The sequence below is a fragment of the Triturus cristatus genome, chromosome 4_2, assembly GCF_964204655.1.
Source record: "Triturus cristatus chromosome 4_2, aTriCri1.1, whole genome shotgun sequence".
Taxonomy (NCBI): domain Eukaryota; kingdom Metazoa; phylum Chordata; class Amphibia; order Caudata; family Salamandridae; genus Triturus; species Triturus cristatus.
In genome coordinates, this window is record NC_140586.1 from 436,473,891 (window position 1) to 436,499,850 (window position 25,960).

General features: G+C 45.0%; 1 protein-coding gene across 1 annotated transcript in view; it reads left to right on the forward strand.

The window, feature by feature from the left end:
- Positions 1 to 25,960, forward strand: part of LOC146834537 (uricase-like) — a 151,521-nt gene that overhangs the window by 67,935 nt on the left and 57,626 nt on the right. Inside the window, exon 2 of the mRNA XM_085601932.1 lies at positions 22,160 to 22,378. Within this exon, the coding sequence (XP_085458058.1) occupies positions 22,160 to 22,378 (219 nt within the window). The remainder of the gene's footprint in view (positions 1 to 22,159; positions 22,379 to 25,960) is intronic.

Below are 25,960 nucleotides of genomic sequence, written 5' to 3' on the forward strand. Positions count from 1 at the left end.
GCTGAGCTCCTCCTTGCAGAACAAGGAAAAATACTGAAGTTTTGGGTTCTTCGCAACTGCGAATGGGCCAGTTTGCACAAGATCTTGACGTCCGTGCTGACCACCAATGCAAAGCTCTGGAAAACCCAACTCTTTGTTCTACAGTGACTACCAGTAATGACCAGCAACACATGATATGCACTTTGGGCTACAGCATCAACAGCCCGCGATGGCCACCAATGAGAATCTCCAGCAATGCTCATTCACATCACCCGACAGGATCTTCACGCTACAGCAACAACCATCGAGACTAACCTGGTTCTTGCACGACCAGATAACTGAAAGTGCCTTTAGGCGCTATACTTCCTGAAATATTCACAATTGCATATCTCTGGTTCTACTGATTAGATTTTTGTCATTTGGAGTCAAATAATTTATTACATATTACTACTCTACATTTTGAAATTGGTGTGGGATTTTTCTTGTGTTGTGTTTTCACTTTACTACTGTTTGTGTGCTGCATTAATATTTTACACATTGCCTCTAAGTTAGGCCTGACTGCTTTTGTGCCATCATACCAGAGGGTTACGTAGAAGTTGATTTAGTACATTTTTGAGGTTCATCCTAACAAGGATTGTGAATGTTGCATGAGTAGGGTTTCATCCTTTCAACCCATAACCCAATTTCTCACAACATAAAATAACATTTCATTAGCTTGTACTTGTTTGTTTGAGTAAACCAATTGTAGGATATTCTCTAATCTTCTCACATATTTAGCCATTTTCTCTTTCTTCTTTGTTTTTGTTGCATGGAAATGAATCAAAGCACCATTCCAGCACTGGCCTCTCTTTTGGAAGGGTCAGAGAGGTGATGTCTGTTACTGCTCCCAACTTATATATGGTGGGTGGGGTCTTGATTTGGTCCCAAGGACTTTCAAAGTCATTTTTTACACAAAGCTCTGTTGGATGTACTGAGTATCTATTACCTCCAGGCAGGTAAGTATTTAGCTGGGCATTAAAACTTCCCCTCCTAGCCTATTGGTCCATGTGCATTCTTTAGAAACATATTAGGAGAATGCATTATGTTAAAGTATATTTCCCCATGTGATTGAGGCCATACACCTTGCATCCCATCTCTGACCTACCTGACCTGGTTCTAGGACCAGTATAAGGTCTTTCGGAACTAATTCTGCAGCATCAAGGCCATACTTCATTATTGTGCCTCTTCTTCTCTCTCACTCTCTTTTCCTTTCTCTTGCCCTCCACTCTTATTCCCTTCTCTTTGTCTTTTCTCACCCTCTCTATCACTCTTCTTTCTTTGTCCTTGTGCACATTCTCAATTCTCTACTCTCTCTTTTTGTGCCTCTCTGTGCCTGTTTTCCATGCTCCACTTTCTCTCTTTGTGCCTCTTTTTGACCATTTCCTTGTGACCATTTTTCCTTCGCACCGTTCTCCTCTGGGTTTTCCCATGCTTTCCCACCTCCCCCTTCTGCGTTTTCCTGCCTTCCCCACTCCTTACTTGCATCTCCCTTACATGCCTTCTCTGGCCTTCTGTTACCCACCCTTCCAAAGCCCCGTCTTGCTGTCCCCATGCCCTCCACCCAAGGCCTACTTAATAACAGCTGATATGTGACCTCTTTGAGCGGATGCCTAGGCCCCAGCTCTCACTTACATGGACTCGTCCTCTGACCAGTCTAAGGCCCTTTCAGACTTCCTGCCTCAAGGCCCTGCCTTGTTTTTGTGCTCCTTCTTCTATCACTCTCTTCTCCTTCCTCTCGACCTTCAGTCCTGTACCCTTCTCTTTGACCTTTTCACTCTCTCTTGCTCTTCAGCCTTCATCCTGGTGCCCTTTCTCAATTCTTGCTGTCTCTCTTTGTGCCTCTCTGTGCCGTTTTGCACTCTTCACCCTCTTTCTTTGTGCCCGTTTTCTACTCTCTACTCTCTCTTATCGCCTTTTTTTGACCATTTTTCTTTTGCCCGCTTTTTCTTTTCACATACGCTCTTCTGGTTTCTCCCACACTTTTCTGCCTTCACCTTCCCTCACCTCCCCGCTCCTTACCTGCATCTCCCTTGTGAGCCTTCTCTTGCCTCCTGTGCCCTGCTCTTCCCTAACCCCACCCTCTGCCTCCACGTTCCCCCAACCAAGGACCTACTTACTGGCAGTCACTGCGCGACTCCATCGATCAGATGCCTAGGCCCATGCTCCCACTTACCTGGACTGATCCTCTGGCCAGTCTAAGGCCCTTTTTGAGCCAGCCACACTGCCTCGGCCCACCTTCTTCTTGCACTCCTCTCTTGATTTCTGCACCCTTCTCTCGACCTTCACTCGTTTGCCCTTCTCTTTGTCCTTTTCACTCTTTCTCTCACTCTTCTGCCTTCGTCCTTGTGCCTGTCATCCATTCTCCACTTTCTCTCTTTGTGCCTCTCTGTGCCTGTTTTCCATTCTCTCTCTTTGTGCCAATATGTTCCTATCTTCCACTCTCCACTCTCTCACTTTGTATATTTGTGCCTGTTTTCCACTTTCCACTTTCTACTCTCTCTCTTTGTGCCAGTTTTCCACCCTACCTCTTTGTGTCTGTTTTCCTTGTGCCTGCTTTTTTTTCTCCTCTTGTTCCTGCCACACATTCCCCCCCAGACCTTAACTCCATCTCTCTCAAGTGTCTTCTCTCGCGCCCTGTGCCCTGCCCTTCCCAGTCCCCGCCCTCCACCTCCCTGAATTCTCTCCTCTCCTAGGCCTACTTAATTGCAGCTGCTGCATGACCATGCAGCAGGTGTACGTAGTGGGGATGCCCTTGCCCTGCTTGAAGGAAGTGGCCCTCTAGGGCCACCTGGGTTACGTACAACCACCTGCTATGTCTTCCCAAGAATGAAGAGTCGGTCAGACAGTAGAGAATACAAGTATACATTTATTAGCAATACTATGCAGAGGATTCCAATCTGACCTGCACCCTAAGATGCCTGCCGAGGGACTGACCCCGCAACAGTCTACAGTGAGTCATCATTCCTCCCGAGAAGCCTCCAACCACGTCTACAATGGAAAACTACCCGCCTAAGCCGAACATGAACAAAGATGCACAGTGGGATGAGGTACCTCCTGCCAGATAGGTATGTGTTATCTACTATTCAAGGCAACGGGGCTGGGTCTCTGCTTCTCCTAATGTGGGAGCAGAAACTATATATCGGATAGGTATGCGAGGGCAGAATGACCTATTCATTAGTGAGTCAGGAAGCAACCTTGAGCAGAAGAAAAAATAATAATGAAGTACAGTGTTCTGCTGAGGCAAGCAATACTAAATAATGAGGCCTAGTTCGGGCACAGCCTAAACAGTCTAATAGGGATTACGAAATACAAAATGGAGTCACACTCACTAACTGAATCTTTGCACTCTATGGGATAACTCAGTAGGTTGCACAACGTGAATACAAATGGCGTGCATTTAGCCACACACTGCTAACCTAATATAGCATGAAATTAGTGCGTTGCAGGGATGGGATTTTCAAGCCTAACATGCCAAAGGCAAGCCCATCTGCAACCATTTGCATGCGGACCATGCCCAGAACCACAGACCCTGGTGTGATTGAATGCCGCCGCTACAGAGCCTCCCACCAGCATGCACTCAACACCGGATGCCACCACAACAGCTGCTTCCACACCTCACCTCGTTCCTCAAGGGGTCTTTCTCATGGACTCACTTCTATTTCACCTGCACCAAAATACCTACCCTACATGCCACAGGTGCCTCACCCCATCTCACATGCATGCTCCTCAACACCAGATCTCTCAGCAAACACACCACTGGGATATGGGACACCTTTGACATGCCCTCCCCGGATAGCCTCTTCCAGACAGAGACATGGCTAAACTCCATTATGGCAACCATCATCGCCACAGCCATTCTACCGGGCTACAAGATCTCCCTCCCGGACAGATCGAACAAGCCGGGAAGAGAAATTCCCGTCATCCACAACAAATCCATCACCTGGACCACCGTCAAGAACACAACCTTCATGGAACATATGCACTTCCAACTACAAACCAGCAGCCACACACCATCAAAGGCACCCTAGCTTACAGACTGCCCATACCATGGTCAACTTTCAGCAGTCATCTCACAAACCTCATCGTCCCCGTCGCCATCAGCTCGGACAACTTCACCTTATTCGGTGTCCTCAACTTCCATCTCGACTAACTTCACTGCCCAATTCAAGAGCCTCAAGATTCTGGGACTCACTCAGATAGGCGAAGGCCCTACCCACAACACAGGATACACCCTTGAACCCGTCTTCAAAATACAGCAACAAAGTCAAGTTCAGCCACCTCACTCGGTCTATGGTGAGGCCACCCGCTTTCCACTTGCTCTGTTGGCAATCACCCTGACCTTGTGCATGCTGTTAATATTACTTTGCAGGACTCGCAGTGTGTAGCGCGCAATTTAAATCTGTTGGTCTTCACTTTTAAACTTAAAATCCTCTATTTACTTTTGATGCTACTTTGCCCCGTTCCACTGTGGCAGGCTGCCGTTTGTTGTGGAGGGCGGCAATTGGTTTCTGCGCCTCACTTCGGGTGAAGCATTTCCGGGTTGCAAGGGGCAGGCGGCGGTACTGGCCATCAGCGCTCACCTATTTTAGCATGGTGGGGCCGCGGATGCACAGCGGTCTATGGTGAGGCCACCCGCTTTCCACTTGCTCTGTTGGCAATCACCCTGACCTTTTGCATGTTGTTATTATTACTTTGCGGGACTCGCAGTGTGTAGCGCGCAATTTAAATGTGTTGGTCTTCACTTTTAAACTTAAAATCCTCTACTTACTTTTGATGCTAACTTTGCCCCGTTCCACTGTGGCAGGCTGCCGTTCGTTGTGGAGGGCGGCAATTGGTTTCTGCGCCTCCCTTTGGTTGAAGCATTTCCGGGTTGCAGGGGGCAGGCGGCGGTACTGGCCATCAGCGCTCACCTATTTTAGCATGGTGGGGCCGCGGACGCACAGCGGTCTATGGTGAGGCCACACGCTTTCCACTTGCTCTGTTGACAATCACCCTGACCTTGTGCATACTGTTATTTTTACTTTGCGGGACTCGCAGTGTGTAGCGCGCACATTTTTAATGCGTTGGTCTTCACTATTAAACTTAAAATACTATACTTATTTTGCTGCTAACTTCGCTCCGTTCCACCGCTGTAGGCTGCCATTTGTAGTGGAGGGCGTCAATTGGTTTCTGTGCCTCCCTTCGGGTGATGCATTTCTGGGTTGCAGGGGGCGGTACTGGCCATTAGCGCTCACCTATTTTAGCATGGTGGGGCCACGGATGCGCCGCTGGCGCGCCAATGGCAAGCCCGTCTGCACCCGTCCGTGCCTCGCCGCTGCAAGACGCCCGATATGCTGGCTGTTTGAGCAATGACAAGCTCGGTTATACCGGCGGTGACCTGTTGGCTATAAGGGAGGTAGTGAGACCCTGTGACCATCCTTTGGGCAAGGTGCCTGAGGGCCCTTTCTGTTGTATACATTGTGGCTTTGACTCTTGGGCCACTAACTTGCCTTTAACGAAGCCCTCCTGCGTGGGGAATAATATTAAGATTTGCAGTCTTAACTGCTGCTCTCTAGTGAAGCACTTTCTTGATGTTCACGAGCTGTTGCAGGACGAAGCTCCTGATGTTCTTTTCTTAACGGAAACCTGGCTGTCACCCTATACGGTGGCTGAGGCAGTCTGGCGCTCCCCCATGGCTTTAATATCGTGACTCTTAAAAGAGACTCTAGGGGGGGCCGTATTGCAGTAGTTTTTAAATCTTGCTATACTTGCACCTTCGCCAAATTGGCTTTGGCTGGCTGTGAGTGTGCATGTTTCGGGATTTCCTTTAACGCAGGCTTTACTGTCGGGACTAATGATCTACCGGCCCCCAGGACCCTCTAAAGAGTTCAGGACAGCACTCATAGAATCAGTCAGTTCGCTAGTAACGAGAGCAGCCAATTTTACTATCATTGGGAACCTGAATCTACACTTGGACAGTCCTCTGGATCCTGAGATAGGTAGCTTCCTGGCGGATTTTGAGGTATTTCAGTTGGTTCAACTAGTCCAAGGCCCTACCCACTGTGCCGGCCACTTGTTGGATCCAGTCTTTTCGAACCTCCGCTCCCTCACAGTCAATACCCTGGTCCCGGTGTGCTGATCGGACCATTACTTTATATCTATGATCTTCACTGGGGTAGAGCCCGCTCAGAGGGTGGCTCAGCACTCCTCTTACAGGCGCCTGTGGCATAAACTAAAGACTGAACAATTACATGCCCTTCTGTCTACAAATGCTCTTAACCTACCGGATGACCCAGATGCTGCTGACAAAGTACTGTCGGACTGGATCCGTCAGCCACTAGACATGCTTATTCCAGCTAGGTGGTTCAAGTGCCGTAACACCAAGTCGTCCATGGTACAGTGACAAGCTTGCCAGCATGTGTAAAATCTGCAAAAGGTTGGAACGGGTGTGGAGACGCGACTATGATCTGATCTCGAAGGGGCACTATCAGGCAGCTATTAAGGACTACCACAGGGCCATCCAGTAAGAGCGGGCAGCCTATCACGCAGCTGAGATCAAGGGCATAAAAAACCCCACTAAATCTATCTTTGGCATACTCAAAGACCTTAAACAGGCGTGTTTACCCCCAGCACCCTGCATGACATAAGATGAGCAATATGAGGCTCTTGCAACCTTCTTCGTGGAAAAGGTGGAGAACATCTACAACTCCTTCTTGCCAGCTGCCCCATCTTTGGGCTCAGCATTCAGTCCCTGTACTACTTATACTCTTGCGTCCTTTCCGTCAATCTCTCAGGACAAGCTGCACATGCTATGCAGCAAGGTGAAATTCGGTTCTCCTGCTGACTCCCTTAAACTGGAGCAATTCATGAACTCCCTACCCATGCTCCTGTCTCCTTTGTGTCAGGTAATTAATTTGTCCCAGTGCAGGGCAGTTGTTCCCAGGACATGGAGGCAAGCGAGGGTGACCCCCCTATTAAAAAAGCCTTCTCTGGACACAACCAAATTGGAGAATTTCCATCCCATATCTCTCCTACCATGGATATCTAAGATTACTGAGTCCCATGTCAACTCTATTCTTACAGGCTACCTGGAAGACAATACCATCTTGAACATTTCTCAGAACGGCTTTTGCCCTGGCCACAGCATGGAATCAGCCCTTCTAGCAGTGACTGAACATCTGAGGGCCGCACTGGATGTGGGACGTACGTCGGCACTGATTTTATTAGACCTCAGTGCCGCGTTTGATACGGTCTCCCACCAGATTCTGCTACAACGGCTGGAGGAGGCAGGGATTTCGGGTTCAGCCCTCGACTGGTTCGCCTTCTTCCTCTCTGAGAGGACCTTCCAGGTGTCGGCTCCCCCTTTCTGCTCTCGGACCCATACTATTCAACAAGGGGTGCCACAGCATTGAGCCTGACGCTGTTCAATTTGTACGTTCAACCTCTAGCAGCAGAGGCCTGACACTGGTATCGTATGCCGACGATACTCAGTTGGTAGTGGCACTTTCTGGCAACTCAGCACAGGATGCCTCCATGTTCCGGAGCAATCTTATGGCCATCTCTGAGTGGATGTCTGCCAACTGTCTGCAGCTTTACGCTAGCAAGACTGAAATCCTGTTGGTTGGGCGGGGTGGTGAGCTGTGGACTGAGCATTGGTGGCCTACAACCTTGGGCTGTGCCCCCACCCCCAAACAGATGGCAAAGAATCTGGGTGTTTGAGTGGACTCCGCTCTCAGCTTTCAGGCCCAAACCAAGAACGTGGGGGGGGACCTGTATGGGTATTCTGCGGGGGCTTAAACCATTGTTAGGTTACTTTGACTCGATAGGTCATCATCCAGGCTGACATCCTGTTGAGACTGGATTACGCCAACTCGCTTTACTTGGGGACCAACAAGTCAGAGATCTTAAGATTACAGAGGGTTCAGAATGCGGTGGCCAAAACTCTCCTTGACGTCCCGAGGACTTGGTCTACCTCTGCTGCCATCCGTCGACTATATTCGTTGCCAGTGGCCAGACGTGTGGAATTCAAGTCCCATTGCGTCACTTTTAAGATCCTGAACTCCTCTTCCCCGGCCATTCTGTCCACCCTGCTCTCGCCCTACACTCCCCCCGCCAACTTAGTTCTATTGGCCAACACTTGGCGGTGGTTTCTAGGGTAAGGAGAGCACGGGCTGGGGGGCGTGCCTTCCACACACTGGCAGCCAAACTTTGGAATCTCTCCAACTGTCCATCCGCAGCCTAAATAAATACCTGACTTTCCATAAGGCAACTAAGACTCATCTTTTCCCTTTACTGTAGGCTCCTGTACCTTTTCTGGTGGTCCTCTCCATCCGACTGTTATTAGTGCCGGGACGCCCCTTTGCTGGGGCAGCTGTGCACTTTATAAGCTACATAACATAACATAACATAGCTCTGCTCACTTGGACAGAGCAATCCATTGTCCACTTCTTCATGAACACATCCCAACCCTCCACAGCCAAGACTACTAACAACAACAGCAGACATAGGTGAAACAAGATAAAGGACATAGACTAGACGAACACCTTCAATGTCCGCCAACCAGACCTCATCAGCGACATGCATGCCAAGCCTTCAAAGATTGGATGCAGACACACTAGCCCTTCTGAAGAACGTCAGACACTGAAAACCAACAGCACAAGACAGCTGATACACTAAAGATCTTACTTAGAAACTGAAAACAGCTAGAGAGAAATTGAAGAACTAGCTGGGACACCACCACAAGAAACACTTACAAGTCCGCTCTCAGGAAATATCACACCCAACTCAATGAGGCAAGAAGAACAGCCCTACCTCTTAGACTAGAAAACAGCTCAAACAACTTCAAAGAGCTCTTCAACATCATCAAAGATTTTCAAATCCCCCAGTCGCCACCAACTCCATTAACCCTTTGCAAAACGTCTGGAACAACCTCTACGATTTCTTTCACAACAAAATCCTCAATACCTGGTGCAACTTCGTCGCCAGAGTAAGACACAAGAACTCGTCATCAGAAATCAGCTGCCCACTACCACAAAATTGAACCAGCAGATCACAAAAAAAACCCTCGACCCATAAGACAATGCCAAAATCATGAGAGCAATCCACTCTGGGGCCCCATCGACCCATGCCCCCACCATATGTACAACCTGGGAGGAACTCTGGTCAGTTCCCGCCTCACCACCTTCATCAACACCTCCATCCAAAGTTAAAAATTCCCAGCGAACAGGAAACACGCATAAATCACACCTCCCCTGAAAAACACCACAGCAGACTCAAACGAGCTCAGCAACTACAGACCCATCTCACTCCTTCCCTCTATCAAACAAACAACTATTCAAACATCTTGAACAACAACCCCTACTAGACATCTCACAGTCTGGATTCCACAGCAAAAACAGCACAGAAACCTATCACAGCAACAACATCTGGACTATCATTGATAAAGGGCAAGGCACTGCACTCATACTACTAGACATCTCCACAGTCTTCAACAGCATCTCCCACAGCACCCTCATCACAAGACTCCACAACTCCAGACTACATGGGTTAGCCCTGTGATGACTGGCCAATTATCTCTCTGACCAGACCCAGTGAGTGACTCTCCTGCCCTCCACTTCTGAAGCCAAGAACATCTTCTGAGGAGTCCCTCAAGGATCATGGTTGAGCCCTACCCTCTTTAGCATCTACATTGCACCACTAACCCACATTGGTCGCGCTTGACTGGGACACAGTCAAAGTTTGAGACCAACCGTATCAGAGCCATGATCGGGTACCCCACGCATTAGGCCTCAGTCAAATTTTACCTTCGTACTTAGAAACTTTTCTGGAGCTTTTTTTGCCGATGGCCTTCGCTGCTCTATGTCAGTCCAGATTTGGTGAGGGTTCCTCAGCTTAACTTTCAGGGAGCTCCCAGTCAAACTCTGAAAGTCGGACTTCTGGAGCTCTTCAGCGGGATGAACCTGTAATCTGGACCATGTTGCGGTAGAAGGTGGCCGGCTGGGCTCTCATGGTCGGGTTGGTCACCTTCTGGAGCTTTTTCCAAAACGTTTCCCAAACCTTCCCAACCTTCTGGAGGTCCTTTCAGAAGGTTTCCTGGTGGGTTCAAAGTGTCCAAAACACAAATCCAAGGGTCTGGAATCTCATTGATGGTCCTTGGCAGGCCTGGACTTCACATCCCACAATGCACTTGGCCATCCCCTAACACCTCCACTGGATGCAGTCCTGGAGGGTGACGCTGGCTGGAGAAGGGTCAGTTAAGCTCTTTTAACCAGTAGCTGTAGGGAATCAATTCCTTACTCCTTCTTGAAACAAGGAAAAGTCCCCAGAGCTGTAGTCTCAGATAGTGCAGCAGGCACAGACCTCACCAAGCAGGCCTTTGGGTGCAGATCAGGATTCCAGCAGGACAATCCTCCTTCTTCTTGTAGTTGTAAGCAGCAGAACTGGGGGGCTCTGCACCTCTCACATATTTATCCAGTGTTCTCTGGCAAAAAGCAAGGGAGCACCCTGCCCAATGAGGTGCAGGGCAACACTCCCAAAGTATGAAAACCCACTCAAAGTGTGGCATACTCTTGTCACAGAAAGCACTCTTCTCTCAAAATCCAAGATGGCTGAAACATCAGCAGAGCAGCAATATCTGTTGTTTCACAAGTACATGAAAATCACTCCGAGGGGCCGTGTGAAGAAGTTTTAGTAAATGATGCCCCAGTAAAGATGCTATTTGATTCAGGAGCAAAAATTACACTGATTCCAAAGTCCTTTTATGAAAACAAACTCAAAGATAAAGTCACTCTGTATAAACCGGATGTGAGACCCAAAGGGTATGGAGGGACTACCATTGATCTTCTAGGATAGTTCGTAGGGACCATAGACTTGAAAGGAAGAATTATTCCTGGGAAGATTTATGTTTCTATGAAAGGAGACTCTCTTATCAGCTGGATACATCAAAAGGATTTAAATGTTTTTCTTGATCCAAATGAAAATCCCTCTGTGTGTTTGAAAGAAATTCCTCAGGTATCCAAATCAAGTGAATGGATCAAAAAATTCCCTATTCTTTTTGGAAATGATTTAGGTTGTTTAAAAAAATATGTTCATCAAATTTTTCTGAAAAAGGATGCTATTCCGAAAATAGCAAAAGTCAGAAATGTTCCTTTGCTCGTTAGAGAACAAATGAAAAATGAACTAGACAAACTGATTGTGAAGGGAATCATACAGGAGGTAGAAGCAACTGAATGGGTTTCTCCGGTGGTGATGGCCCGCAAGGCCAATGGAGAGGCCCGTCTCTGCATTGATCTAAGAGAACTAAACAAAGCTGTTGTTGTCGATCATTATCCCTTACCCAATATTAGTGAAATTATGTGTTCTCTCAATGAAGCGAAGCATTTTACTTCGCTGGACCTAACGTCTGCATATCACCAAGTCAAACTCCATAAACTTTCTCAAGATCTTACAGCGTTTGTCACACCCTTTGGCACATTCAAGTTTGTAAGGATGCCCTTTGGATTGATATCTGCAGCTTCTGTGTTCCAAAGGGTGATGGAAAGTGTTTTGCATAATGTCAAAGGTGTAAAAATATATCAAGATGACATATTAATATATGGTAAAGATGTCTTGGAACATGATACTAGGGTAACAGATGTTTTACAGAAATTGCAATCAGCTGGTTTAACACTTCGTGGAGACAAATGTAACTTTAATGTAAAAGAAATAGAATATCTAGGACATTTGGTCTCACAAGATGGTATCAAACCAAAACCTTCTCTAGTGAACTCCATCTTAAATCTAAGATCCCCTTCTAACAAAGACGAGCTGGTAAAATTCTTTGGCATGGCTGAATTTTACCATAAATTTGTACCAAATTTTGCTGAAAAAACTGTCTCACTCCGTACCCTTATGAAGAAAGGTAATGAATTGTTATGGTGTAAAAAATGTGAAGAAGAATTTAATTGTATAAAAAATGATTTACATAATGCTCATAGTTTAGACAGTTTTGATCCTTCTAAAATGTCGTTTCTCTTAACTGATGCCAGTGCAACCGGCATTGGAGCTGTATTGAAACAAAAGGTAAATGGAAAAGATAACACTATACTTTTCATTTCCAGACCATTAAGAGGGGCAGAATTACAGTACTCTGTAATTGAGAAAGAAGCTTTAGCAGTTTTTTGGGCTATACGGAAATTAAGGAAATTTTTGTGGGGGAAGGAGTTTAAGGTTTTCACAGATCATAAACCCCTTAAGGAAGTTTACTCCAATAAGGGTATAGATTTTGTTTCACACAGAATTAGAAAATGGGTTGTGGCTCTACAAGAGTTTGAGTTTGAAATTTTCCATGTTCCAGGCTCAAACAATATCCTTGCAGACTTCCTTTCGAGACTGGGAGATAAGAAAGATGAAGAGGTCAATGATACTGACCTGTTTGGTGGAGAGAGTTTTGATGAAGAAATCAATGTATGTTTAGTTAGTGAGGGAATGATCACAGAAGATGAATGGAGAGCAAATCTTACTAAAGATTCCATTTTACAAAAAGTAATTCATATGGTCAACAATGGTTGGTGTCACAAAAATGTGTGTGATGAAACCGTGAGATGTTTCTTTCATGTAAAAGATGAAATGGCTGTTTTGGATAACCTTCTCTTATGTGGCAGTTAACTAGTACCTCCTAACCCTTTAAGAGATAAACTGGTGAGTAATGCACACTCTTCACACATGGGAATTGCAAAAACAAAGGAAAGGCTAAGAGAAGCATACTGGTGGCCTGCTATGGACACGCATGTAGAAAGGGCAGTACGTGATTGTGTTGATTGTTGCAACTCTGACAAATCATTAAAATGCAGGACTCAACCTATGGTTATTAGGCAGCAGGACCTTGGTCTGACATCTCCATTGATATCTTAGGACCAATAAAATTAAAATCACAAGACCAATACATTATAGTATGCATTGACTTGTATTCTAGATGGCCAGAATTCAAAATTGTTAATTCTATTGAATCTGGTATTGTAATTCAATTTTTAAGTGAACTATTTGAACATGAAGGGTATCCAAAGACAATCCTGTCAGATAATGGAGTACAATTCATATCTAAGAGCATGCAATCTTTCCTAAAAGAGAGGGGAATTACATACAAGAGAGCTGCGCTCTATCATCCACAATGTAATGGTGTTGTGGAGAGGTTCATAAAAGTAATTAAAGAAACAATTCGGCAAGCTCGGTCTTGTGGTGACTCTTGGGAACTTGCAATAAAAAAAAAAGTAAGGGAATATAGGTTTTCACCTCACTCTTCCACAGGTGTCAGTCCCTTTCGTTTGTTTAAAGGGAGAATAGAAAATGTTTCTTTGCTTCCGTGTTGGGTTAGTGACAAAAGATTTTTGGCAGGTAACAACACTGATCCCATACCTGACTGGAAAGAAAAGGAAAAGAAGAAAATGCTTGAACGTAATAGCTCTCCTTCCCCTAACATCTGCAAATGTCTTCCTCAAGCCTACTATCTGGTTTGGGCACAGGGAACGGGTAGGTAGGCCTGGCACTTCCTGCCTGTCCTGTTCTCCTTTGAAGCCTGAGGTTTTATGGCCCATCCCCCCTGCTTTGGCATTCCTTTGTAGCTGCAGAGCTCTCTCCAGCGGATAGTCTCTCCCCTGGGTAGCCACTTATCACCTAATTAAGGCTTCTTGGCTAATCCTGCGAAATCTGACCAATCAGGGAAGAATGCAGGAAGGCAGGAATTTGGCTTACAGACAAGAAAGTCTTATAACATATTTGTCTGTACAACTTAGTATACATTTAACAATGGCAAATTGCTGGATTTATCAATACCATTCTATTCAGTCTTTGAATGGTATTTTTTCATCAATTTCTAGCCATAGTTATGCAGCCATAAAATATTACCGTGTTAGCCTCTGAGACCAGCTATCTACAATGGGGAAAATTAAATGTGCAATTTCGTTCTCACCAGGGGTTATAAAACATCTTTTATAAAGACACGATCCCTAATTACAGGACCCCCTACCCCTAGGACATCTAAGGAAGCCCTGGGGGGGTGCTAATATGTAATCACCCAGCACCAAAGTCGACTTTGTAGAGAACTTCCTACCCTGTGGAAAAATGAACTGGGCAGCTTTTACTCACCAGGGTTTAAAAAACATCTTTAATAGTGACCCTGCTAATAGTTACATGCCCCCCACACCTTGAACACCTATGGGAGATCTTGGGGTACCTAATATGTACAAATATGGTACATTATCAGTTCCAAAGTGCCCATGCCACCAAAGTTGAGTTTGCAGTGAATTTACTTTTAAAAGCAATGCTGTAAGACAGGGCTCAGCCTCTCAGCAGTGCACACATGCAATTGCAACAAAGAATGCTGGCCTTTAAACTGCTATACCCATTATATACTAGGGACTTATAGGTAGTTTTCATTCCCGTGCCCTATTAACTAAAAGGGACTTATAGGGTAGGGCCAATTGTAAATGTATCCTAAAACATAGTGTACACTATACATGTGGTTGTTTAAACATAACACAGGCCCTGGGCCTGCCTGGCAGAGCCCAGGGAACTTATAGAGTCAGAAAACCAGCATCCAGGGATCTCAAATGGGCCTGAAAGTGGGGAAACACTGCAAGCAGGTCCTGATTGCTCACAATAGCCCTCTAAATTAAGCAGTACGTGTGCATTACCTAAGGTCCTCGTGAGAGATATCTCTCTCTGAATTCAGTAGACAGTGTGTAGTACCTCAGCTTGTCAACAGATGTCTGTCTAAAGTCAGAAGAGTGTAGTACTTTAGTTGTTTACTAGAAGCACTCTGTACTCAGAAACCTCCCAGCCAACCACATCAGGAAAACAAGCATTTGCAAGGCAATAGGTCTCGCAATTGCGAAGTTTTGAGCTATTGGCATTGTAAATGACAATGCCTTTTATTTGTGTTTAAAAAACCAGCAATAATAAAAGGCATTGTCATTTACAATACCAATAGGTCAAAGTTTCAAAAATGCGAGACCTATTGCATTGCAAATGCTTGTTACAAATGTTGTTATTTACACTTGTTGGCTTTGCCAGTTCTGAGAAATATAAAAAAGGATTAACGCACACAGGTGATAAATGAATGACAGCAGGGTGATTGGGTGTCCTTTTAAGATGTAAAATAGTCCATCATGCATTCCGAAGTAAGCTTTTCCTGGAAGTCGTAATGACTTTAAAAACAGGGATCAGTGAGGCCTAGCTATGCAGTCACACTGGAAGAAAAAAGCCTCCTTGCTCAAAGATACCACAGGGCCTAGCAGAAATGAGACATCTACTGCATCTGCCTCAGGGGGAACGTTTCGGTCAAAGGGAAGCTGAACATTAGCCTGACTGGATAGGGGACACAAGTGCAGAAAAAAATTCAAAGTAAGGGCTTTGGCGAGCGTGGTCAAGTGATTGCCAGTGTTTTTGTTGTGCATTTTACACATTTTAATTTGCCAATATAAGTGTGCCATAGAGGCATGTCATCGTGTATTGAACGGCGTTATAAAGCAAAGCAAACCCCTTTGCTGTACAGTCCGAGCGCTTCATAAATTACATAGGATCGCAGGAGGCTAAGTCAAAGGGGACACGCTGTATTTTACCTTGGAGGAAATAAAGATAGCACTAGTACAAAATAAAGACCCAAGTCATTTATGACTGCTGTGATGTTTACACGTTTTCCCTCTCAGCTGACGAAACTATGCTTTATTATACTGACGCCAACAAACCAGACAAGCGACTGCTCGCACTCTATGGTAAAGTGTATGCAGTGTGTGACCCCGCATGCAGGCTCTCAAGCTGCCCCAGTGCTAGTTAAATGGTGACCAGGCATTTGGGGGTTTAACTTTCCTGGCACAACCGGTGCGAAGGACGGCGATTTGTAAGAAACGTAACAAGCATTCTACGTCCAGCTGCTCACTGTGATTATCCCTCAAGCTGTGCCTTCTCCGCCCCCACTGAGTCAAGACCAAAGCCTGCAAAATAAAGCGCACGTTCACAATACTCCCAGTCTCACAACATTTTGGCACGCTCATTCAGACCCACCTCACACCCCTACCGAAGGTATGCATTAACTGTGGCCTCCAGCTGCACACAGCAGGGTACGCCCACTCTTCCTCTAGCTGCTTGCTGGCAGGGAGCCCCTTCCCAAGCGATACGTTCACTATCTGCACAGCACCAACCGTGCAGATTGTAACACCCCTTCTTATTGGTTTGTATCCACTTTTCCAACAGTTGCATGCATCACCACTAACCCTTACGTGCCCGTACATTTAACCTGTCCCCACAGCTACACCCTCTGCCGGCAACACTTCATGAGCCCTATATTGACCATTTACTAAGCCCCCCTGCAAACTTTGCCCTCCCAGGGGGGCCTGTATTCACACTATCAATGCGTTGGTACCCATTCCCAGATGATGCATTCACAGCTGCACACACTGCTGGCACCCCTCAAGGGGTCCTGCATTCAGTACTACCCACAAAGGTCTGTGCTGGTCAAGCACCATTTCATGAGCTCTGTATTCGCCTCCTCCCCACCACCACAGCTGCACTCTAGTGGCACCCCTTCACGGGGGCCTCCATTCACTCTATTCCCACAGCTGCACTCTGCTGTCACCCATCCATGGGCCCTGCAATCACTCGTACCCTCGCAGCGCTCAAATCCCTCCTCAGACCTGCATTCACACTTCACACAGCTGCACATTGCTGGCACTGCCTCTATCCCCCACACCTGCACCCCTTCCCCAGATTATGTATTCGCATTATCCTCGGGACGGCACACTCTGCTGACACTACTAGATGGGCCTTACATCACACTATCAGGGTAGTGGCACACTTTTCCTGGGCCCTAAAGGCAGCTGCTCAATGAACCTTTGGCCCCCACAGACCGCCCCACGGCCTTGACCTCATTTATAAGGGGCTGCAGATGGACACAGGACACGTAGGTGCAACCCCCACCAAGCCTCACACTCCCCAGCAGGGCCAGCTTGTCCTCAATACTATCCACAGGAAAAAAACACACCATTCAAGCGCAAAACTCGGGAACTTTGCACTGCCCCCTCGCTGTATCACACGCACACCATACACGGAGAGTGAGCCACCCTGAATCAAAACTCCACACCAATGTCACACAATGAAAACTGACCTGCTGCCTGGGCGGTAAATTCCGTTCTGCTCGCGGAATTTGGGTAATTTCGCGTTCTGCGGAGAACGCAGAATTGCCAAAAATTCTGCGATCCGCGGCTTCGCGGAAATTTGTGCTTCTTTGCGTTTTCAAAATGCGTGTTCGCGAGATAGTTCTCCCCGAGCACGCGAACAGCGTTCGCGAACAAGAAAAAAGCATCGCGAACGGGCGGACCAAGCAATTCTGCATGTTCGAAGAACTTTTGCGCGCTCGCGGTGATTTTTTACCGTTTCGCGGAGCTGTGTGTAGCGCGACTACGCAAATTCCGCCCACTCCCACTCCTACTGCTACCCACTTTGTTGTACACGAAGGTGTCCACTCACTCCATGTAATAATGGAAACCGCCATTCGCTGTGCACGATGATATTCTTTAACACAATCCTTTGCAATGCAATAGGTCTCGCATTTACGCGAGTTTAAGCTATTGGCATTCTAAATGACAATGACACTAGCTTACACTTGCATAAATGTGAGACAAATTCCATTGCAAATGCTTGCTTAACTTTAAAACTGAGTGAGGCGCAGCTTCAAGGACACCGCGCTCGTTTTTTTAATTTACTTTAACACTGAGTGCCGTGTCCTTGATGCAGGCGCCGTGCTCAGTGTTTTTATGTAAAAAAAAAAAAGAAAGAAACTGAGTGCGGTGTTCTTGAAGCAGCGCCATGCTCAGTTTTAAAGTTGTTAAAAAACACAACAAACAGAGTGCGGTGTACCTGAAGCGGGCACCGTGCTCACTATAAAAGTAAACAAACCTCCCCGAGCAGCAACAGGGATGGTGCTGCTGCTCCTTCATTGACAAAGTTGGTGTCACGCGAGTGTGTGAGGCATCAGCCATTATTAAAATGAAAGCGCATTGCGAATTCCATATACAAGTAGCACCTGCCATTTTCCCGAAATTGCTGTGTGGACGCACTGCAAATTCAAGCGCCGCCAGTGTCCCACATTATTTACTAATGAAAATAGTGCCATGTTAGGAGCAAAGTAAAAGGTCCAGTCCTGATGGGCGGTCCCAAAAGGAGACAGGGTGGTAACAAAGAGGGACTAAGAAGCCTCATTATCAATGGGAAGCCAGCCTATACCATGGACGATGATGCCAGCCAATGAAAAATATGGGCGGGCTTCCACACTACTTCTAAAAAATACCCTAATACAGCATGCCTCGCAAAGCGAGCAGCGCCTGCGCTGCAACGCTAGGCGAGACCTAAACAAAGAGGTACTTTTGTTTTGTTTCACACTTTGTAAAAATGTAAAGGCATTTACACTCCAAGAAACCAATGATGCAAAGATCGTGTGTTCCTTGTAATCTCTGTGTAATCCCAGAGCATTCATAGAAACGTAATAAATATCAGGTAATGCTCCTACGGGCAGGTATGTCCTGGAGAGGTAGAGAGCGACAGGTAGAACAAGTATTTGCAATGCAATAGGTCTCGCATTTACACGAGTTTAAGCTATTGGCATTGTAAATGACAATGCCTTTTATTTATGTCTTAAAAACCAAAACATAAATTAAAGGAATTGTCATTACAATGTCAATAGCTCAAACTCGCGTAAATGCGAGACCTGTTGCATTGCAAAGGCTTGTTAAACGTGGTAACACTGTCTGGGCATTGTTTCCAGCAGTCCTGGCTATAGTACAATGCATGAAACAGATTTGTGTGTGTATGTAAGGAGCATGACATGGTTTTGCCCCGTGACCATGCACATTTTCTAATGACCTCCTGCTTCATGGCTGTTTTCAGACAAATCGTACAAGGGACAAAATGTAGAGACACCGAGCTACCCTGAACCAAGAACATGAAGTCATCTTTCTTAAAGCCCACTCTGCAGTAGGCTGATCCCTTTATTTCGTGACACTGCAAGACCTTCAGCTCCCTGGGCTAGTGACACTCTTCAGTGCTTCTCTGTGGCTACCTGCTTTGTGTGATCCATGTTAATTTATTTCCCTTTTCTTGGGATGGTTAACAAACACAGCTCGCTTCTTCTTGATCTAATGATAGGTTGTAGCGTCTATTTATTCTTGTTAATTGTTACCTACGGTAGCAGAAAGGAAGAGTGGATTGGGACGGTATTATAAATGTGGTGGAAATACAAGTATGTCCACCTTGGATGGGAGTCTTCATTAACTCCCACGGCCCAGAAAATGAAGGCACGTCTCATCAGAGCTTCCGCCGCCTCTGTGCGCAATGGCCAGGGACAGGTTAAAGTTTACCGGGGCCCATAATGCTGATTGAGCGCTTTCCACCACGAAGCAAGGATAAACAGCGATTAATTTCCGCCAATAAATAACGCTTGCAGGCCCCCGCACTGAAAGGGGAACAATTACTTCATTTTTGCTGCCAAATAAGCTGATCAGAGAAAACAGGAGAGTCTGTTGTGTAAATCAGTCTTAATTTCATATTTGCCATTAAAAGGCAGCCATTAAGACCCTCTCTGGCTCATTTCACCCTCTTCTTGTTTCACTTTTTCAATTTGCACAAAAGGGGGGAGTTTGCTCCTCATAAAATTTCACTTTGGCAAAGCCCATCATTTGCATCTGGGCCAATAAACAGCAATTAGCATAAACATTTAAACCAGGAACTGGAACACATCTTGTTCCCCCTCGAAGCTGTTAAATTACAGCCCTGCACTGTGTACAAGAACCTCTTCTGCCTTCTCCAATAAGTCTTAACAAGCACACAACGTCTATCACGTACCTGCTGCTGCACATTTATCTCAAGGCTGTTTTTTTTCTTCTAACAAGACTGGGGAACTAACATTGAAATTCCATCAAACATACTTTTGCGAGTTTGTGTTTTTTTTTTAACTCCTTTCCCGTGATGTTTATCAAATTGATGCAGCGTCTGGGCATTCGAGCTGCCACTATGTTGAGTACACGTAATTCCTTTATGACACTAGGGAGCGTGCGTGCCTAGATCGAATTTTCAATAATTACAAAGAAATATCGAGACATATTTTAAATCTTCAAAGTCATCTGAAAACATGTTACGGAACTTCCAGCTCTGAATCAATTTCACTTTCAGCATCACAGATAAAGGAGAATAGTTTTTTGGGGGAAAACCTGACAATGGAATTCTAAGTGATCAATAAAAAGAAATGCAGTCCAATTCTTAAAAGGTAAAGTGCACACTGACCCCTGAGATGGTACACCTAAATAAATTGCACCACAGGTCGTGCAACAATTTCCAAATAAGGCGGCCATCACAAGTATTCTCTACACAGACACACACCCTGCCAAAGAGAGAAAGATAACAGATCAAAGACTCAGACTGTGTTTGCACAAAGAGAAAAAAAAACGCTTGCCACCTGTTTTCATTCAGCCGCTTGTATTTGCATCTGGACTGAGTGAAAACAGATGTACTTGTCACGATGGGCGGCATAAAAAAACTGCAAGGGCGTCAACAAAAGTGAAAGCCAGCAAACAAAAAGCACGGAAAAAACATTAATCACGATCTAAGCCAATTGAAAACGGTTGAGACACAGGGGCGTGGATTAAAGTTCCCCTTCTTAGAGTGTCTACTATAGCGCCCTCGCAGCGCGAGGAGCCCATGCAGGCTCCAACGCCAGGCGAGACCTAAAAACGAAGTAGCTCCTATTGCAGCTATGCCCAGGAAGTTGAAGTGGGTAGTTCCACAGCTGCTGCATTCAGGACCTCATTTTGTGTTTCATGTCTTTTCTATTAGCATGCACTCCACCACTGCAGTGCATGTACATGAATGAATATACACATGCATGCTCATACCTGCCCTTTGAGAGCCCACTATGCTGCAAGAACACCAACCAAGTCCAGCTGGCAAGGCTTAGATGTACAAATAAGATTTACTGAAGTATCATATTTTAAATTGAATATAAATGAGGGGGAAGCCTTATAGTGAACAGAGTGGGAGTGAAACATGTGACGCGGGCGTGGGTAGGATTGGGTGCTTGCTTATTATCCACAATCTTAGGATGAAATCCGCAAACCTACAGTCCTTTTGTACAAATAAGAATCCTTTGGGATAAGGGAAAGAACACGGTAATGTTCACCATAGAAGAAGGTGTATGTAAAATGATATTTTCTTTACAAACTGTGGTTGTAGTTTATATGATCAACACACTCATTCAGTGCAGAGGTCCCTGTTCTATGACAATAGTTTAGTGTGCCAACCATCTCCAGGAAGAGGAAATTGTATACACTCTTTTTCCTGGATTAGTAATTCCTTGTGGGGCAATGATGAAATGGTTAAGAGTTATCGAAGACTTTGGAAATGCACAGAAATCCAAAATACTAGTACACAGGCAGAACGACGAGTCAGTCATTGACAGCTAAGGAGGAATCTTATGTCTCAACTGTTTTTGGCTACAGTCAGATTGAAACCTACTCAGTGTGTTGTGGTGTTGAAGTGGGAATCTATGAAATGATTAAACATTGCTTGAAATCTGAGTAGTTTTTAGCGTGAACTACACTGAGAATAGTAATTCTAGGATTTATTGGCTTACAGATATTGCACTGGGGTCAGATCATACTGTGCTGGGTGTTACTTCCAATTCTAATTTATCCTTACACTATATTTTAAAAATGCGAATGAACAGAGTAGAAGGCACGGGCAGCGCAACGCCTATACTCAAAGCGCCCTTTGCGTGAACCATTTTAAAAAAAAGAGCATTAAATGCAACACTGTTCAGTAGTTGCAAGTTTACCTTTACATCCCACGTGCAAAGCACATAACTTATTTTCCAATCACCTTTGCGAAATGTTGAACTGCGCACTCCTATGGGCTGAAACAAAAAATGAAAGACACCTGAAACTAACAATTGCTTAAGGAGATTCCAAGAGCTCCCACTCTCAATGCATTTGTGTGTGTTGATGACATGAGTCTTGGAATCGGCTAAGGCTGCCTGGCCAACAGCACCATGTAGCATTTTGTAGAGCTACGGTTTTGAAAATGTGACTCAATGTTGCCAGAATTGCTCCAAGGAGTAATGGTGTAAAATACGTTTTCGTTACAGGACCAGGATGTGGAGTTTGTCAGCACTGCCTATGGAAAGAACAACGTAAAAGTGCTCCACATCAGAAGGCAAGGAAAGCTGCACTTTATCAAAGAACTGGAAGTCAACGTTCAGCTCACACTACTTTCAAAGAAGGATTATCTCCATGGGGACAACTCTGACATCATCCCAACAGACACCATGAAAAACACAGTTTATGCACTGGCAAAACAGAAAGGGGTAACAACTCGCAAATTTGCTCCGTGAAACGTTTATTTTAATTTAATTTCACCCATTACTTTTTACTGAGAGCGCTGATATATCAAAGTTAATCATATCAAATTCGGTCAAAAAATATGTTTTTGTTAATAGATTCACAAAGGATTTTTCAAGGCATATGTGTGACTTATCACTAATGAAACTTGTTGGAATACACGTCGCCTAATTGACGAAACTAAATTCAAGTGTATTTCAGTTAAAAACGGTTTTGGAAGCACCACACAGTCAAGGTCGGACTGGAAAAGAAAATGTGCCCGGTCACCTAAATAAAAATGCTCCCCACCACCAATTAAGCTTGCTGAAAAAGTGGCCCATATTTTTCAGTGGGGGATGTTTCGAACTTTTAAAACAGGCTGTATTGTTGTTGTTCAAGGCATTGGAAACTGGATGCATTTGTGCTTCCTGCAGTCTATGCTTGCGGTAAAATTAAGGAAATTAGCAGCTAAAACTCGACAATCGGACCATAAAACAGGCACACACACAAACAGCCAAAAAAAGACGGGCCCATACAGTGACCTGTCAGATCAGCCGTTCTGTCATTGTGATTGCCCTACAGTTAGTGCTTGAAATGATAAAATAGAAGTGCAGGTACTCTCTACCAGAGTACCAGCTTGTTTCTGAGAAGTGCTGGTACTCCCCAATTAGAAATATTAAGTTTCTCTTGAGAAGTGCAGGTACTCTCCTTCTGAAAATAAAAAAGTGCAGGTACCGCCCCAAATAAAGCACTGCCTATAGCACAATCCGACCCAGCACACAACAATGTCAAGTAGAAAGTCCTTTCATTGATGTGTTAGATTGAAGAGAAATGCCATCAAGTGGAAACATATATATTGCACTAGTTGTTAGCCCAGCCCCTATTTGTGATACTCAAAGCCTTATATTTGCATGTATCAATGTATTGTAATCACATAAGTGGTATGTTCATGTGTGTGTGGATGCAGGGCGTCCATACCCTACTTACATGTGAAGTTTACAGGAGTGTTCAGGGATGTAGCTGTCAGTAGCATAGTGTCCCAATGCACTCCAATTACGTCTGTCTTTTACTACCTAACCGGGAGTCAGGTGTCTGCAGGCACCCGTTTTACGTTACTCGCACCAACCCCATACTAATCAATCCACTGTAGTCAGAACAGCACACTAGAAATGTCACAACTCACACAGTAGTATGTTATTGGATATTTGCGAACACTCTGACTTTCATTTCCCATGTATTTAGATATTTAACTTACACCCAAATATACCAGGTAAAAGTGGTCCAAAGAGTGTACCAATATGTCTGATTCTCACACGATCTATTTAAGAAGTGTACAGGTACACAATAAAAATACGAAACAAAGTGGATTATCTGTGGGTCTAACCGGTTACGGTTATTTGGTGCCCTACGGTGTCCTAAACACAAGTAAAATGTACAGAGTCTCACACAAGGGAGGCCTAGTTAAAGGACGGAATCCCATCACTCACCAAGGTGACATGCTTCATCATCTGGGATCTCCTAGCGGCTGTAACTCCTAGTACAGCCGAGGGCTACAACCCCTTCACTGTGTGTGAGAACCTCAGGGATGTTTTCAATATTATTAGGATATACTAAAATACACCAGATTGGATGCTGAAATTAGTTACTGGGTGATGGGTGCAGTGCTCAATAGAAAAAACATGAAAACGTGTAATAAAACGAACTACCAGGAGAAAAAAGTTTTAATATATATCTCATGGTGTCAGGGTTAAAAACAGTGCTAGAGCAGTTTTGAAAAAATAACTGCAACTATCAAGTTAGAGGGTCAGTCTACATTTTTCAGCTATCGTGACCTATAGAGTGTCTAGCCTTCCTCAGGACCTAAAAGTGTAAGCTACTGCGTATTAAGTGAAAAAGATCATGAAAAACACAGGTGTAGCTGCAAAAGGGAACAGATACAACCAATCACACCAAACCTCTCTGTTCTAGGTATGTGGTGTAGTAGTCAACCTGTGTGAGAAGGAGTACAAAGAAACGTACATTTAGATACTTGTGTAACTGTAGTAACAGAGAGCGAGTAAAAAATACTCATTACCTCAATTAATATTCAAATTTAGTGTACAGAATAAATTGCATAAGTGTAGCACTCACCCATAATGTGTGGGTAAGAAACCTCACCTCACCTGGCCACTGCTCAGGACGTGAGGCACTGCTCTAGGGAAAAAGAAGGTTGACAAGAAGCAAACTCATTATCAAATTCGAGTCTGTCTGCAACACTTGAAGAACAAAACAGAGTCATCTGCACTAAACATTGTGGTAAATGCTGCTAATAAAAGGTCTTCATATATAGCATTAAGAATTGAACATTCAAATTGTTGATACAGGTAGCTGGACAATAGGATATAGCCCGAGAAAGTAAGTCAACCCATAAGGGGACCAACTGACATCAGACAATTAATGTACCGAAATGTCCAGCTATATCGATCTTATATGGTGTGGAATATGCTGTGAAATATGCATTACAACAAGCAAAGCCTCACTCTAATTGTGGAGGAATCTAAATTTTATAGGACTCGTCCAACCAACACGAGTTTGTTCAATTTGTAACATACCGGGGAAAGAGAGGCAGCGGCAGAACCAGTCGACAACACCCTAGCGCAAGAGCGGGGTCTAGCCTCCTGCCCCCGAAGGTTTTCCTCGACTAGAGAAAACAAGGTTCAAATTGAACAAACTCGTGTTGGTTGGACGATTCACTCCACCCTCCTCCAAGGAGTCCTATAAAATTTAGATTCCTCCACAATTACACTAGGTCCTGATGAAAGCCCACCTGACCCTTAGGGGCGCAAGATAGGGCTGAAACATGTCGACCATTTTTTTGAACATTCTCACTTAGTGCACCAGACCCTAAAGTGTCTGATTTTGCACGTAAATCATTTTTAATCAACCCGAACCCAGTTTTATTAAAATTATTGACTGGTTTTACAAGTATTTTAACCTACACTCACTGGGATTTCTTCACCACACACGTCTGTACATTCTCACTTCTATGATCACTACTGAAAAAACCAGAGGCAAGAACCTCCGGGTGGAGGAAGCACACAGTAACCCAATGATGATGCTGTCACGTTGTTAAGCACAAGCGGATAATCGAACATACCGCTACAATACCACCTTGCGATAAAACGTGAATGAGGGTTTCTTAACACGGAAAATGCCCTTGTACTGGAGGTAAATTCCACAGGGTCTCTCTAGTGGAAGAGGTCATAATTTGTTTCTTGGGTGTGTATGGACCAGACTGTCTCTCAAATTGGAGCTCCTCTTGAATGTAAAAAGAGGTGGGGGAATATTCTCATTTTCAATATTTAGAATCCTCCAATGTTTGCGTATTGTTTTCTGGATCTCGTTAGACAGGGCACTGGATGTGCTGACGCATGTCAGTCTCGATGTAGTAGGCTTGGGTTCTCGAGGTTCTAAGAGTGCCTCACGATTGTTATTAGAGACACGTTTCAGAGACTGACGTATGAGTTTTCTGGGGTATCTCCGATCCTGTAGCTGTCGAGCTAGTAGTTCTGCATGTTCAGTGAATTTTT